The following is a 17132-nucleotide window of genomic DNA, read 5'->3' on the forward strand; positions in this document are numbered from 1 at the left end:
ATATATCCAGGCCACTTCCTGTTTCATGCATGACGTAGTTGATATTCCCGTGGCGTTGACTATTGACCACCCAGGAAGTGCTGTGTGATAATTCAAACTCCTGTTTTATTCTGTTACCCTGCTGCAGTTTTCATTTGAGCAGTTATTTTAGATTGTGTTTTAAGATGAATATTTTTATCCTTTGTCACATTTTAGTTTCTTCGTCCTTCGTTAGTTTTCGGTATTATCAGTTGACTAAAAACCTGGACAATTTTAGTCTAGTTTGAGTCAGTCGTTTAGTCACATAAATAGTGCTTTTTTTCTCCCCTTCTCCATTTAAATAATATGTACCTCGTAACTTCCATTATGTGCACAGATAGCCTTGTCCAACAAGGCCTCCTATCCCCTTGTAAACCTTAGCTGGCGACATTTCCATTGTGGTAGATTGCAACCAATGTCAGTCATAATTAGCCATATCACTCTTACCCCTACGAGGTCCGTAGCCTGCTGCTGTCTGTTCTACCTAGTAATTCATTGCACCCACCTGGTGTCCCAGGTCTAATTCAGTCCCTGTTTAGAGGGGAATCACCCACCTGGTGTCCCAGGTCTAATTCAGTCCCTGATTAGAGGGGAATCACCCACCTGGTGTCCCAGGTCTAATTCAGTCCCTGTTTAGAGGGGAATCACCCACCTGGTGTCCCAGGTCTAATTCAGTCCCTGATTAGAGGGGAATCACCCACCTGGTGTCCCAGGTCTAAACCAGTCCTTGATTAGAGGTCAAGTGGTCCAGGTCCTGAGGCAGTAAAGCATCCCCAAACCATCACACTACCACCACCATGCTGACCGTTCGTATGAGGTTCATCATGTGGAATGCAGTGTGTGGTTTTCACCAGACATTATGGGACCCCAATTCATCCAAAAAGTTTACTCAAATTTGCCAAAAAAGCATTTGAATGATCGTCAAGACTCTTGGATGGCCAGATGAGTCAGAAGTAGAATGTTTTTGGACGACAAGGGTCCCATTTATGTCTTGGCGAAAACCAAACAGGAAGCATGAGTTCTACAGGAGAATTTCAGACCATCTGCCTGTGAACTGAAGAGTATCTGGGTCATGCAGCAAGACCATGAATCCAAAACACACCATTAAGTCTACGTGAAAATTGTTAAAAAGCAACACGTTTTGGAAAGGCCTAGTCCAAGACCAGAGCTAATCCTAATTAAGATGTTGCGGCAGGACTTGAAACAGGCAGTTCTGTATGGAAGAGTGGGCCAAAATTCCTTCACAGAGACATGAGAGACTGATTTAAACTACAGGAAGTGGTTGGTTGGAGTCGTTGCAGCTAAAGGTGGCACAACCAGTTGCTGAGTGTAAGGGGGTAATTACTTTTTCACACAGGGGCATTGTGGGTGGTGCATAACTTTGTTTAAGAAATGAGTATTTCGTTGCTGTGTTATTTGTTCACTCCGGTTCCCTTTATCTAACATTTAAGTTTTGCTCGAAGATCCGACTTACATTTCGTATAACAAAATATGCAAGTGTAGAGAAAATTAGAAAGGGGCACATGCTTTTTCACAGCCCTGTATGGCTTGACTACAGGTCAAACAATCGATCTTATTTTCTCATCGTAACCATTGGAAACGGGGTCAATAAGTGATTTCCTTGAAAGGGGGCAGAATCTGACCTTTCCCTGCAAAATGGAGCTTCTGGTGTGATCAGGGCAAAAACATGGGCCTATATGAAAGCAAAGTTGATCAAATGCCTTATTGTTTGGTACAATTGCGTCCTGGCTGGCTGTGCAAAAGTTCAAAGGAGACACCAGGGATTGAAATGACCGCCGAGCTGTGTGTTTGGAAGGAGCCCGTACAACTGAATGACATTATTGGTCAATGAGTGGATTGATTGCATTAGATATTCTGCAGACGGCATGGACAAAACAGATGGAAAGGAGATCCATGTCCACTTGAATGTTGATTAGTGTCACGTGGACTTTTGGTCTCGTTACATTTTCACCAACTAAAGTCATTTGTAATTGTATTATTATTTTATTTTTTTCAGGCATCTCTTGATTAGTTTTTGTCTGGAAAAATAGTTAAAAGATTTTGTCATAGCTGGGTAGAAGTGTTATGTGGGTGATTATTTATTTTTTTAACCTCTTGAAACTCCCCATCCCGGATCCGGGATTGTGACTAAGCCTCAGGCTCATTAGCATAACGCAACGTTAACGATTTCTGAAAATCGCAAATAAAATTAAAATAATGCGTTTGCTCTCAAGCTTAGCCTTTTCTTAACAACACTGTCATCTCAGATTTTCAAAATATGCTTTTGAACCATAGAAATTGACTAATTTGTGTAAGAGTATGCAAAGCTAGCATAGCATTTTGTGTAGCATGTAGCACGCAACATTTTCACAAAAGCCAGATAACCAAATAAATAAAATCATTTACCTTTGAAGAGCTTCTGATGTTTTCAATGAGGAGACTCCCAGCCACATACCAAATGCGCAGTGTTTCCTGAAAGCGTCTGTGTGTAGGAGAAATCGTTCCGTTTTCTACATTGCGCCTGGCTACCGAAACGAACCGAAAATGCAGTCACCTACAACGTGAAACTTTTTCCGGATTAACTACATAATATCGACCGAAACATGGCAAACGTTGTTTGGAATCAATCCTCAAGGTGTTTTTTCACATATCTCTTCATTGACATGCAGTTCGTGGAAGCTTGCTTCTCTCTCTGTGCCCCATGGAAAAATACTGGCAGGTGACTTTTGCGCACCAATTTCGGCGCAGGACACCGGGCGGACACGTGGTAAATGTGGTCTCTTATGGTCAATCTTCCAACGATCTGCCTACAAATACGTCACAATGCTGCAGACACCTTGGGGAAACGACAGAAAGGGCAGACTCATTCCTCTTGCGTTCACAGCCATATAAGGAGATCATGAAAGACAGAGCCTCAAAAATCCTTGTCATTTCCTGGATGCCAAGTCATCTTGGTTTTGCCTGAAGCTCACGTTAAAGGGCACGCACAGAGAAGATATTTGTATTTCTGGACACGTCAGAGTGTTTTCTTTCGAACAGTAGCAATTATATGCATAGTCGAGCATCTTTTTGTGACAAAATATCTTGTTTAAAACGGGAACGTTTTTCTTCCAAAAATGAAATAGCGCCACCATAAGTGTAAGAGGTTAACCTGGTTAGTTCTTGTTAATCTGAGAATGGCGAGGGTCCAGTGGTGTTGTATAATAGGTTTTGACCCTCTACCCCATAATTGGTCCTGTATCCTAGAGATCAAGGTGGTGTTATTTCTAACCCTACTATCCCCTGTTCTAGTTGAGTATGGAGAAGATCCAGGCCATAGCAGAGCAGGTAGACATCAAGGCCAAGGTGGTACAGACAGAGGTGAAGAACGTGGTCCTCAGACACCTGAAAGCCTTGGAGGACAGAGAGAGTCAGCTACTCTGGAAGGTACGCTTTTCTTCATCTGTGTTGGTGTGTTTGTCTCTTTTTCTCTCTCTCTGTCGGTCTCTCTCTCTCTCTCTCTCTCTGTCGGTCTCTCTCTCTCTCTGTCGGTCTCTCTCTCTCTCTGTCGGTCTCTCTCTCTCTCTCTCTGTCGGTCTCTCTCTCTCTCTGTCGGTCTCTCTCTCTCTCTCTCGGTCTCTCTCTCTCTCTGTCGGTCTCTCTCTCTCTCTCTCTCGGTCTCTCTCTCTCGGTCTCTCTCTCTCTCTGTCGGTCTCTCTCTCTCTCTGTCGGTCTCTCTCTCTCTCTGTCGGTCTCTCTCTCTCTCTGTCGGTCTCTCTCTCTCTCTGTCGGTCTCTCTCTCTCTCTGTCGGTCTCTCTCTCTCGGTCTCTCGGTCTCTCTCTCTCTCTGTCGGTCTCTCTCTCTCTCTCTCGGTCTCTCTCTCTCTCTGTCGGTCTCTCTCTCTCTCTGTCGGTCTCTCTCTCTCTCTGTCGGTCTCTCTCTCTCGGTCTCTCTCGGTCTCTCTCTCTCGGTCTCTCTCGGTCTCTCTCTCTCGGTCTCTCTCGGTCTCTCTCTCTCTGTCGGTCTCTCTCTCTCTCTGTCGGTCTCTCTCTCTCTCTGTCGGTCTCTCTCTCTCTCTGTCGGTCTCTCTCTCTCTCTGTCGGTCTCTCTCTCTCTCTGTCGGTCTCTCTCTGTCGGTCTCTCTCTCTCTCTCTCTCTCTCTCTCTCTGTCGGTCTCTCTCTCTCTCTGTCGGTCTCTCTCTCGGTCTCTCTCTCTCTCTCTCTCTCTCTCTCTTATATATATTCACTCACTCACTCTTTACGTGGTTAGAGGGCTCATCCGACAGGTGCTGTCACTGTTTGACTAACATGTTTTGAATGGAAGGTGTTTTTACAGTAGACGTGTTCTACATGTTTGTATACACACTTCACTGTGCATGTCCTGATTCTCCCTGTCTGCCCACATGACTTATGCCTTTTCTATTGCTTTGTGTTTGTGTTTATGGCTCATGGGGCGGCAGGGTAGCCTGGTGGTTAGAGCGTTGGACTAGTAACCGGAAGGTTGCAAGTTCAAATCCCCAAGCTGACAAGGTACAAATCTGTTGTTCTGCCCCTGAACAGGCAGTTAACTCACTGTTCCTAGGCCATCATTGAAAATAGTTAAATAAAGGTAAAATAAATAAAAATTCCCTTTAACATGGATCCAGACAGGCTGGGGGTTTAGTCCTCCCCTTTAACTTGGAACCAGACAGGCTGGGGGTTTAGTCCTCCCCTTTAACATGGATCCAGACAGGCTGGGGGTTTAGTCCTCCCCTTTAACTTCTTGCGTCGAGCAATCCCGGATCCGGGATCCTATTTATAGCCTCAAGCTCATTAGCATAACGCAACGTTTCATGAAAATCGGAAATGAAATAAATATATTTGCTCTCAAGCTTAGACTTTTGTTAACAACACTGTCATCTCAGATTTTCAAAATATGCTTTTCAACCATAGCTAAACAAGCATTTGTGTAAGAGTATTGATAGCTAGCATAGCTATAAGCCTAGAATTCAGCCAGCAACATTTTCACAAAAACAAGAAAAGCATTCAAATAAAATAATTTACCTTTGAAGAACTTCAGATGTTTTCAATGAGGAGACTCTGTTAGATAGCAAATGTTCAGTTTTTCCAAAAATATTATTTGTGTAGGACAAATCGCTCCGTTTTGTTCACGTTTGGCTATGAAAAAAACCTGTATTCAGTTATAGCCTCAAGCTCATTAGCGTAACGTTAACTATTTATGAAAATTGCAAATGAAATGAAATAAATATGCTATCTCTCAAGCTTAGCCTTTTCTTAACAACACTGTCATCTCAGATTTTCAAAATATGCTTTTCAACCATAGCAAAACAAGCATTTGTGTAAGAGTATTGATAGCTAGCGTAGCATTTAGCGTAGCATTTAGCGGGCAACATTTTCACAAAAACCAGAAAAGCATTCAAATAAAATCATTTACCTTTGAAGAGCTTCGGATGTTTTCAATGAGGAGACTCTCAGTTAGATAGCAAATGTTCAGTTTTTCCTGAAAGATTCTTTGTGTAGGAGAAAAATGCTCCGTTTTGTACATCACTTTTGGCTACCAAAAAACCCCGAAAATTCAGTCACCAAGACGCCAAACTTTTTTCCAAATTAACTCCATAATATCGACTGAAACATGGCAAACGTTGTTTAGAATCAATCCCCAAGGTGTTTTTCACATATCTCTTCATTGATATATTGTTCGTGGAAGTCTGCTTTCTTCTCTGAATTAAATGGAAAAATACTTGCAGCTGTGGTTTACGCACCAATTTCGACGCAGGACACCGGGCGGACACCTGGTAAATGTGGTCTCTTATGGTCAATCTTCCAATGATATGCCTACAAATACGTCACAATGCTGCAGACACCTTGGGGAAACGGCAGAAATTGTGGGCTCTCTCCTTGCGCATTCACAGCCATATAAGGAGACATTGGAAAACAGCGCTTCAAAAATGTTGCTCATTTCCTGTTTGAAGTTTCATCTTGGTTTCGCCTGCAGCATCAGTTCTGTGGCACTCACAGATAATATCTTTGCAGTTTTGGAAACGTCAGAGTGTTTTCTTTCCAAAGCTGTCAATTATATGCATAGTCGAGCATCTTTTCGTGACAAAATATCTTGTTTAAAACGGGAACGTTTTTTTATCCAAAAATGAAATACTGCCCCTAGAGTTCAGAGGTTAACATGGATCCAGACAGGCTGGGGGTTTAATCCTCCCCTTTAACATGGAACCAGACAGGTTGAACTTGTAAGTGTTGTGTAGTAATGTTAATTCACTTCACACCCTTCACCCCCCTGTTAAATGGCCTGTTTTGTCTGTTCTTCACTGCTGTCACTATATGACCAATGTAACCTGTACACTGATCTACAACAATCTGAGATTTAACAAACTGCTGTTTTCACATTGCTGGATTTGCCCATACTTGTACATCCACATGAATGAATCTCTCCCTCCTTCTCCCAGGTTGAGAAGATCCAGCAGCTGAAAGCCAAGTCCCTGTACCTGCAGGTAGAGAAGCTGCATCAGAACCTGACCAAGCTGGACAGCACCATCACAGCAGTCACTCAGGTATGTTAAAAGATGCATGTCCTGAGGAGGGGGGGGCGCAAGACGACCAGGTTTATAAATACTATGTTGAAAATCATTCATGACTATTGCTAACTATGGCATCCATGTCTCCTCACCTCATAACTCATCAGGTGCTGGATGAGGGTTGTCACCTGGACGTGCTGCTGGCCAGAGAGCGCATGCTGACCCAGATCCAGGAGTTGAAGTCTCTCAGAGGCCTGCTGCAGCCACAGGAGGACGATCGTTTAATGTTCACCCCTCCAGACCAGGTAAATAACAGGTCCTTGTTCACACCTCCAGACCAGGTAAATAACAGGTCCCTGTTCACCCCTCCAGACCAGGTAAATAACAGGTCCTTGTTCACCCCTCCAGACCAGGTAAATAACAGGTCCCTGTTCACCCCTCCAGACCAGGTAAATAACAGGTTCTTGTTCACCCCTCCAGACCAGGTAAATAACAGGTCCTTGTTCACCCCTCCAGACCAGGTAAATAACAGGTCCCTGTTCACCCCTCCAGACCAGGTAAATAACAGGTTCTTGTTCACCCCTCCAGACCAGGTAAATAACAGGTTCTTGTTCACCCCTCCAGACCAGGTAAATAACAGGTTCTTGTTCACCACCTCCAGACCAGGTAAATAACAGGTCCCTGTTCACCCCTCCAGACCAGGTAAATAACAGGTCCCTGTTCACCCCTCCAGACCAGGTAAATAACAGGTCCCTGTTCACCCCTCCAGACCAGGTAAATAACAGGTTCTTGTTCACCCCTCCAGACCAGGTAAATAACAGGTTCTTGTTCACCCCTCCAGACCAGGTAAATAACAGGTTCTTGTTCACCCCTCCAGACCAGGTAAATAACAGGTCCCTGTTCACCCCTCCAGACCAGGTAAATAACAGGTTCTTGTTCACCCCTCCAGACCAGGTAAATAACAGGTTCAGGTACATTATATTAATGTTTATTATCTTCACCAGGCCCTGTACATCGCCATCCAGTCCATGGGGTTGATCAGTAGCGGAGCGTTCGCTCCTGTCACCAAAGCTCACGGCGAGGGCCTAAAGACCGCACTCCGTGGCAAGACCGCCTCCTTCACCGTAATTGGCTACGACCACGACAGGGAGCCCTGCCTCTCGGGCGGTGACGCAGTGTCAGCGGTGGTGATGGCAGCGGCGGATGGTAACCTGTCGGCTGCGGAGGTGTGTGACAACCAGAACGGGTCGTACACGGTCAGCTACTTGCCCAAGACTGAGGGAGAAGATTTGGTGTCAGTTCTGGTCTGTAACCAGCACATCATGGGCAGCCCCTTCAAGGTAAAAACGTATAGTATTATAATAAATGTAACAACCAAGTAATATATTTACACTCCAACATATTCTATGCCCATCTCTTAAGCAACAACATGTCTGTAGATAGGATGAAATGCTAAGTAGCGTTCTCCCTGTCTGTGTTCCAGGTACTGGTGAGGTCTGGGCGACGCTACGGGGCTCTGGGTTCACCGGTGTCTGCGTTTGGCAGTGAGGGGGAGGGTGACGGTCAGCTGTGTCGTCCCTGGGGCATCAGTGTGGATAAAGAGGGATACGTGGTGGTGGCCGACCGCAGCAACAACCGCGTACAGGTGGGTTTCATTCATTTCATGTCGCGGGTTTGGTGTCGAACTCAGCCGTCATCCTAAGGAGAAATGGTTTTATGATGCTAGCAAGCTAACTCTTGCTAAATCGGTGTCAGTTTGTTTGCTTTTAACTTGCCAGCTATCTGTCTCTCAGTAGCCCTCTTATTGAGAGCTGAAGCATAGCGTGTACAGGGCCCTAGCTAGCCATCTTTAGAACAGTGAAGCATAGCGTGTACAGGGCCCTAGCTAGCCATCTTTAGAACAGTGAAGCATAGCGTGTACAGGGCCCTAGCTAGCCATCTTTAGAACAGTGAAGCATAGCGTGTACAGGGCCCTAGCTAGCCATCTTTAGAACAGTGAAGCATAGCGTGTACAGGGCCCTAGCTAGCCATCTTTAGAACAGTGAAGCATAGCGTGAACAGGGCCCTAGCTAGCCATCTTTAGAACAGTGAAGCATAGCGTGAACAGGGCCCTAGCTAGCCATCTTTAGAACAGTGAAGCATAGCGTGTACAGGGCCCTAGCTAGCCATCTTTAGAACAGTGAAGCATAGCGTGTACAGGGCCCTAGCTAGCCATCTTTAGAACAGTGAAGCATAGCGTGTACAGGGCCCTAGCTAGCCATCTTTAGAACAGTGAAGCATAGCGTGTACAGGGCCCTAGCTAGCCATCTTTAGAACAGTGAAGCATAGCGTGTACAGGGCCCTACCTAGCCATCTTTAGAACAGTGAAGCATAGCGTGTACAGGGCCCTAGCTAGCCATCTTTAGAACAGTGAAGCATAGCGTGAACAGGGCCCTAGCTAGCCATCTTTAGAACAGTGAAGCATAGCGTGTACAGGGCCCTAGCTAGCCATCTTTAGAACAGTGAAGCATAGCGTGTACAGGGCCCTAGCTAGCCATCTTTAGAACAGTGAAGCATAGCGTGAACAGGGCCCTAGCTAGCCATCTTTAGAACACTGAAGCATAGCGTGTACAGGGCCCTAGCTAGCCATCTTTAGAACAGTGAAGCATAGCGTGTACAGGGCCCTAGCTAGCCATCTTTAGAACAGTGAAGCATAGCGTGTACAGGGCCCTAGCTAGCCATCTTTAGAACAGTGAAGCATAGCGTGTACAGGGCCCTAGCTAGCCATCTTTAGAACAGTGAAGCATAGCGTGAACAGGGCCCTAGCTAGCCATCTTTAGAACACTGAAGCATAGCGTGTACAGTGCCCTAGCTAGCCATCTTTAGAACAGTGAAGCATAGCGTGAACAGGGCCCTAGCTAGCCATCTTTAGAACAGTGCAGCATAGCGTGAACAGGGCCCTAGCTAGCCATCTTTAGAACAGTGAAGCATAGCGTGTACACTGCCCTAGCTAGCCATCTTTAGAACAGTGAAGCATAGCGTGAACCGGGCCCTAGCTAGCCATCTTTAGAACACTGACTCTTTAATCATTTCCTTTCTTCTGCGACTACCTCCTACTGTCCAGATCTTCAAGCCGTGCGGTGCCTTCCACCACAAGTTCGGCTCCCTGGGCTCTCGCCCCGGTCAGTTTGATCGTCCAGCGGGTGTGGCGTGCGATAGCCAACAGCAGATCATCGTAACGGACAAAGATAACCACCGTGTGCAGGTGTTCACCTTTGACGGACAGTTTATGCTGAAGTTCGGAGAGAAGGGCACTAAGGTACAAACTCTTAATCGTGCGCTCTCTCTCTCTCGTATAGTACACACACCCATCAGAGCTGAACTAATAACTATATTCTACTGCACTCTATTGTAGAACGGTCAGTTCAACTACCCCTGGGATGTGGCAGTGAACTCTGCGGGGAAGATCTTGGTCTCTGACACCAGGAACCACCGCGTCCAGCTCTTTGGCCCCGATGGCTCGTTCATCAACAAGTACGGCTTTGAGGGCACCCTGTGGAAACACTTTGACTCGCCGCGTGGTGTCGCCTTTAACCATGAGGACCACCTGGTCGTCACCGACTTCAACAACCACCGTCTGCTGGTGATTCGGCCAGATTGCCAATCTGCCCGGTTCCTGGGCTCCGAGGGTACCGGCAACGGGAAATTCCTGCGTCCCCAGGGCATAGCGGTGGACCAGGAGAACCGGATCATCGTTGCCGACTCGAGGAACCACCGTGTGCAGGTGTTCGAGCCCAACGGGAACTTCTTATGCAAATTTGGCACCCATGGCAGTGGCTTCGGACAGATGGACCGCCCCTCCGGTGTCGCTGTGACACCTGACGGAGTCATCGTGGTCGTCGACTTCGGAAACAACCGCATCCTCAAGTTCTAATCAGTTTTCGCTTTCTTTCTCTCACTTGGTTTTCTCTCCGTTTCTCTGTTAGGGAGAGGAAAACAAACAGACACAAAGAGGACAGTTTAAAGAGAGATAATCAGAGCAGGTAGAAATGCGTTATTACAAATTAAGGGGAAGTGAATTTGTTCGTTTTTAAATTATTTTTTACTTTTAGGTTTTAGTTTGTGTAATCAGATTCCTGTGGTATACTGTATGACAAAGGGGACCACTAAGACTAGTTGATAATCAGTAGTGAAAGTAACAAGGAAGAGATCACGATTTCCCTGTCTTCTATCTGAATCTCTCAACTCTCATCACGTCGCCTTCTCAGGGATTTTTCTCACTTTTTCTTGAAATATTGAATCCTCTGCTCCGCCACCTACCTCAACCAGTTCTTAATGAATGTACTCACCCTCTCCGAGCAGAGGTCTACTCTAAGTCTGTCAAGTTTTACAAAGAAGAAAATAAAAAAAGTCTACCTCAATACTTTTTTTATTTAAAATGAAAAGCCGTTTTGACCTGACCTGTAGTGGAGTCTAGTTCAGTGATGTTTAGGGTAGCTTGTTCTGTAGATCTTGGTTTAGCATGTCCCCCTCATCTCTCCATGTGCAGTGTCACTGCAGACCGACGGAATAGAGGTAAGAACGGAGGGTTGTATGTAATGCCAAACCCGTTAGACTGACTCGGTGTTAGTTAGCTCAGGTCACAGTACCAGATGGACCAGAAGAATCTCCTTTTAGCTTGACTGGTTTATTGATCGCAGCGGCGCCGGGAGTCTCTGACCTGGGACAGATGCAGTTTGATGATTGGTTGAAATCATGAGCTAGTCATCGTTGTGGGGAGATTCTCTTTTCTGTCCCACAGTGTCCAATTATCATTTGGACATTGTTGATTCCTTTCAGGCGTCAGCAAGCTGGTCTGATTATGAAGAGAAAAATAATGAAAATCAATGTGAAAAAAACAAACAGCATTTGTGTCTCAAACGGAGGGCCCACAAGTATTTTACAAGTTTATCAGGAGTTATCAGGATGTATTAGTTGTTGATTAGTAGATTTATGATTTATGAATTCTGTTTGAGTGACATTCGTTGCGAATGATGCGGAAGGATAGCAATGCCTCCAGAAAGCAGGCATCTTGATTGGCTGTCCACAGGATTGAGAGCCAATCAGAAATCAGAATGATCCCGTGTGGTTGAATTGTGGGGCACTGATTGGCTCTTTGGGGGCTAGGATTTAATCCAACCCCCTTCTGACATCACTGCCCCACCCTAGTTATTGACGCCCATTCTGAAATGCCGGAGAGAGAGTGTTCCGGAACATGTGCATGCTGACCACACCTCGAAAAGATGGAGGTCTAGAGACCAGCTAGTGGAGTCAACCAAAGGTAGAATTTCGGCCAACTGTATGTTTGGCATCGAAAGAACAAGTCCCATTGAAGACATTTAGTTGTTTTAATCATTTATGTTGGAGGTCTAAAACGCTCACCAACGCTCACCAAAAAGATCTGTTCAAAGCACTGTCAATGGGAAGCAGAAGAATATAAGGCTTACTTTTAGCTTTTAAAATGGAAGTACCTTTCAGGCCTACTTCCTGAAGAGAACGTTGTAGAAAGGTCTGAAAAAAACAAACATATCTCACAGCAACCAAAGAGTATCTTTCCAGGCCACTTTCCATCTCACACCCCTGAGAGGTTCAATCTAGCTCCACCACCCATGCTAACGTGACACTGCTTCATGTCTAGCAACCCTTATTTAGCATTAGCATCTCAAACCATTTAACCATTGAGTGCAAACAGATTCCTGATTTATCACCTGTGGTGGACCTTTTTGGAGGGGTTGTAAATCTCCCTTTCTCTTGTGAAGTTAGCCACTTTAGCGTAGTCAAGCCTAGAGGTATGGGTGTTTTTATTAGTTGGTTTCTGACTGAGCTTCTTACCTCAGAGGAAAGTGCAGGCCTGCACTTTTAAATCCTAATTTATGTAAACGTTCACATCCCATCGTTTACCTTAACTGTCAGATACCTCTTTTTTTATATATATATAGTTTCTTATTCCTCACAGTTACTCATGTGCAATTCAATTGTAATACAGCCTACTTTAACCAGTTACTGGCTACAGTACCTCTATTCTCAGACCTCATCAACATACAAATGTAATTTTACAAATCTACCTCAACACACCTTTTACCTAACTTTAAATGCCTCATGTTACATACTGTGTGTGTGTGTGTGTGTGTTGAAGTTGAAGTTGAAAGTTTACATACACCTGAGCCAAAAACATTTAAACTCAGTTTTTCACAATTAATCCTAGTAAAAATTCCCTGTCAACATGATGCTGCCACCCTCGTGCTTCACGGTTGGGATGGTGTTCTTAGGCTTGCAAGACTCCCCCTTTTTCCTCCAAACATAGCGAAGGTCATTATGGCCAAACAGTTCTATTTTTGTTTCATCAGACCAGAGGACATTTCTCCAAAAAGTACGATCTTTGTCCCCATGTGCAGTTGCAAACCGTAGTCTGGCTTTTTTATGGTGGTTTTGGAACAGTGGCTTCTTCCTTGCTGAGCGGCCTTTCAGGTTATGTCGATATAGGACTCGTTTTACTGTGGGTATAGATACTTTTGTACCCGTTTCCTCCAGCATCTTCACAAGGTCCTTTGCTGTTGTTCTGGGATTGATTTGCACTTTTCACACCAAAGTACGTTCATCTCTAGGAGACAGAACACGTCTCCTTCCTGAGCGGTATGACGGCTGCGTGGTCCCATGGTGTTTATACTTGTATACTGCTGTTTGTACAGATGAACATGGTACCTTCAGGCGTTTGGAAATTGCTCCCAAGGATGAACTAGACTTGTGGAGGTCTACAATTTCTATTCTGAGGTCTTTGCTGATTTCTTTTGATTTTCCCATGATGTCAAACAGAGGCACTGAGTTTTAAGGTAGGCCTTGAAATACATCCACAGGTACACCTCCAATTTACTTAAATGTCAATTAGCCTATCAGAAGCTTCTAAAGCCATGACATCATTTTCTGGAATTTTCCAAGCTGTTTAAAGGCACAGTTAACTTAGTGTATGTAAACTTCTGACCCACTGGAATTGTGATACAGTGAATTATAAGTGAAATAATCTGTCTGTAAACAACAATTGTTGGAAAAATGACTTGTGTCATGCACAAAGTAGATCTCCTAACAGACTTGCCAAAACTATAGTTCAATAACAAGAAATGTGTGGAGTGGTGGAAAAATGAGTTTTAATGACTCCAACCTAAGTGTATGTAAACTTCAACTGTGTGTATGTGTGTATATGTGTGTGTGTGTGTGTGTGTGTGTGTGTGTGTGTGTATTCTGACCCACTGTGTGTGTGTCATATATATATATATATATATATATTGGCCTACCTCTTCAAATATTTTGACTAGTAACTTCTAAACATCAAATCTCTTTAGTGTATGCTTCAGCTTCCAGACCTTTAAGTTTGTACTGTACCTCTTGTACTTGTACGGTACCTATAAGTTAGTCTTTATTTGTAATTTTTTTTAAACATACCTTGTTACTTTTACCTCAACTCTTTAAATCATGTAACATTTACCTGTCACCTATTGGACCAAATATCTTAATCCTGGAGGCTCCTTTTCATGTAAAGTTACAAATGGCCATCTCTCCACATTGTGTCCATGAGTGGTCTGTTTAGCATTGTGGTACATTATGCCTTTTAATCATATGCAGAAACCAAATAGCGAAGATCAGAGCATTGTGCCAAAAAAATATATATTTGTGGGAGTTTGGTGTCAAAATGGAGTTGGCGTCGGGATGACACTGTCATAGACGGTGAATTTCATTGGGCCATTATATCATAGATATTAGTGTTTAGCGAATCAAAGCAGCCAAGGACAGATCCCTGTGCTTTGATTGGATGCACTTATGTGGGCTGACCCCCCCCCCCTTTTTTGCCTCACCTCAGTAGAGCTGTAACCTGATTGACCAACAGTGAGAAAGATGGCGACGTCACCGTTAGCTAGGCCTTCACCCCCTTTAGACCTACAAGAATTACCTCTAATATCAGCACAGGTTCTCCTCAGTAAGAACACCTTGGAAGTGTGTACCTGAGAGTTAGCACAATGTTGGTTGGTACTAACTTATTTGAAAACTCACTCTTTGACAATGCAAAAAAGTCTGGTGTGTGTGTGTAGGAACACATTGCACGGTAATGTGCCTGTTTATTGCGCGGTAATGAGCCTGTTTATTGCGCGGTAATGAGCCTGTTTATTGCGCGGTAATGAGCCTGTTTATTGCGCGGTAATCAACCTGTTTGTTGCGCGGTAATGAGCCTGTTTATTGCGCGGTAATGCGCCTGTTTATTGCGCGGTAATCAACCTGTTTGTTGCGCGGTAATGAGCCTGTTTATTGCGCGGTAATACGCCTGTTTATTGCGCGGTAATGAGCCTGTTTGTTGCGCGGTAATGAGCCTGTTTATTGCGCGGTAATACGCCTGTTTATTGCGCGGTAATGAGCCTGTTTATTGCGCGGTAATGAGCCTGTTTATTGCGCGGTAATGAGCCTGTTTATTGCGCGGTAATGAGCCTGTTTATTGCGCGGTAATGAGCCTGTTTATTGCGCGGTAATACGCCTGTTTATTGCGCGGTAATGCGCCTGTTTATTGTGCGGTAATGAGCCTGTTTATTGCGCGGTAATACGCCTGTTTATTGCGCGGTAATACGCCTGTTTATTGCGCGGTAATGAGCCTGTTTATTGCGCGGTAATGAGCCTGTTTGTTGCGCGGTAATGAGCCTGTTTGTTGCGCGGTAGTGAGCCTGTTTATTGCGCGGTAATGAGCCTGTTTATTGCGCGGTAATACGCCTGTTTGTTGCGCGGTAATGAGCCTGTTTATTGCGCGGTAATGAGCCTGTTTGTTGCGCGGTAATGAGCCTGTTTATTGCGCGGTAATGAGCCTGTTTATTGCGCGGCAATACGCCTGTTTATTGCGCGGTAATGAGCCTGTTTATTGCGCGGTAATGAGCCTGTTTATTGCGCGGTAATGAGCCTGTTTATTGCGCGGTAATGAGCCTGTTTATTGCGCGGTAATGAGCCTGTTTATTGCGCGGTAATGAGCCTGTTTATTGCGCGGTAATACGGCTGTTTGTTGCGCGGTAATGAGCCTGTTTGTTGCGCGGTAATACGCCTGTTTATTGCGCGGTAATGAGCCTGTTTATTGCGCGGTAATGAGCCTGTTTGTTGCGCGGTAATGAGCCTGTTTGTTGCGCGGTAATGAGCCTGTTTGTTGCGCGGTAATGAGCCTGTTTGTTGCGCGGTAATGCGCCTGTTTATTGCGCGGTAATACGCCTGTTTATTGCGCGGTAATGAGCCTGTTTATTGCGCGGTAATGAGCCTGTTTATTGCGCGGTAATGAGCCTGTTTGTTGCGCGGTAATGAGCCTGTTTATTGCGCGGTAATGAGCCTGTTTGTTGCGCGGTAATGAGCCTGTTTATTGCGCGGTAATACGCCTGTTTGTTGCGCGGTAATGAGCCTGTTTATTGCGCGGTAATGAGCCTGTTTATTGCGCGGTAATGAGCCTGTTTATTGTGCGGTAATGAGCCTGTTTGTTGCGCGGTAATGAGCCTGTTTGTTGCGCGGTAATGAGCCTGTTTGTTGCGCGGTAATGAGCCTGTTTGTTGCGCGGTAATGAGCCTGTTTGTTGCGCGGTAATGAGCCTGTTTGTTGCGCGGTAATACGCCTGTTTATTGCGCGGTAATGAGCCTGTTTGTTGCGCGGTAATGAGCCTGTTTGTTGCGCGGTAATGAGCCTGTTTGTTGCGCGGTAATGCGCCGGTTTATTGCGCGGTAATGAGCCGGTTTATTGCGCGGTAATGAGCCGGTTTATTGCGCGGTAATGAGCCGGTTTATTGCGCGGTAATGAGCCTGTTTATTGCGCGGTAATGAGCCTGTTTATTGCGCGGTAATGAGCCTGTTTATTGCGCGGTAATGAGCCTGTTTGTTGCGCGGTAATCAACCTGTTTGTTGCGCGGTAATGAGCCTGTTTGTTGCGCGGTAATACGCCTGTTTGTTGCGCGGTAATGAGCCTGTTTGTTGCGCGGTAATGAGCCTGTTTGTTGCGCGGTAATGAGCCTGTTTGTTGCGCGGTAATGAGCCTGTTTGTTGCGCGGTAATGAGCCTGTTTGTTGCGCGGTAATACGCCTGTTTGTTGCGCGGTAATGAGCCTGTTTGTTGCGCGGTAATGAGCCTGTTTGTTGCGCGGTAATAGACCGGAGACATTAACACATTACAGGCCCCAGACCCTGCTGCTTAGAGCCCACAGGCGTGTCACCGATATGATCTGTCGACGTGTTTCATTATTACTATATGGGAAAAGTCTGCAATCTTTTACATTTTAATAAAAAAATGACAGAATTCTATCTATAAGGTTTTCACTCTTACAGAGGAAAAACATTGTATTTGAAACTTTTTGTTTTTGTTCCTTTTTTGTTGCACGCTTACTTTTTTTTTTTTTTAAATGAAACAACGTCTCACAGATATGTGTTTTAAACTCGACGGGTTGGTAGCTGAATCTGGGGATGGCTTTTATCATGATCATATACCCTCAGGTGTGTATGTGTTAGGAGTGCGTTGGATGGATTTAACCTTTTTGACCTTTGCGATTGTATTTCCTGTTCCCAAGAGGCTCTGCAGAGGCCAGCCATGTCT

The 17132-nt window shown here is 45.0% G+C and overlaps 1 protein-coding gene across 1 annotated transcript in view; it reads left to right on the forward strand.

Annotated features, from left to right (window-relative positions):
- LOC135549533 (E3 ubiquitin-protein ligase TRIM71-like) overlaps positions 1-14760 on the forward strand; it is a 39729-nt gene extending 24969 nt beyond the window's left edge. The window contains exons 3-9 of the mRNA XM_064979561.1: positions 3310-3444; positions 6457-6561; positions 6693-6830; positions 7530-7865; positions 8009-8170; positions 9629-9823; positions 9920-14760. Of these exons, the coding sequence (XP_064835633.1) occupies positions 3310-3444; positions 6457-6561; positions 6693-6830; positions 7530-7865; positions 8009-8170; positions 9629-9823; positions 9920-10438 (1590 nt within the window). The 3' untranslated portion in view covers positions 10439-14760. The remainder of the gene's footprint in view (positions 1-3309; positions 3445-6456; positions 6562-6692; positions 6831-7529; positions 7866-8008; positions 8171-9628; positions 9824-9919) is intronic.
- Positions 14761-17132: the final 2372 nt, after the last annotated feature.

This window comes from Oncorhynchus masou, chromosome 12 (assembly GCF_036934945.1).
Source record: "Oncorhynchus masou masou isolate Uvic2021 chromosome 12, UVic_Omas_1.1, whole genome shotgun sequence".
NCBI lineage: Eukaryota > Metazoa > Chordata > Actinopteri > Salmoniformes > Salmonidae > Oncorhynchus > Oncorhynchus masou.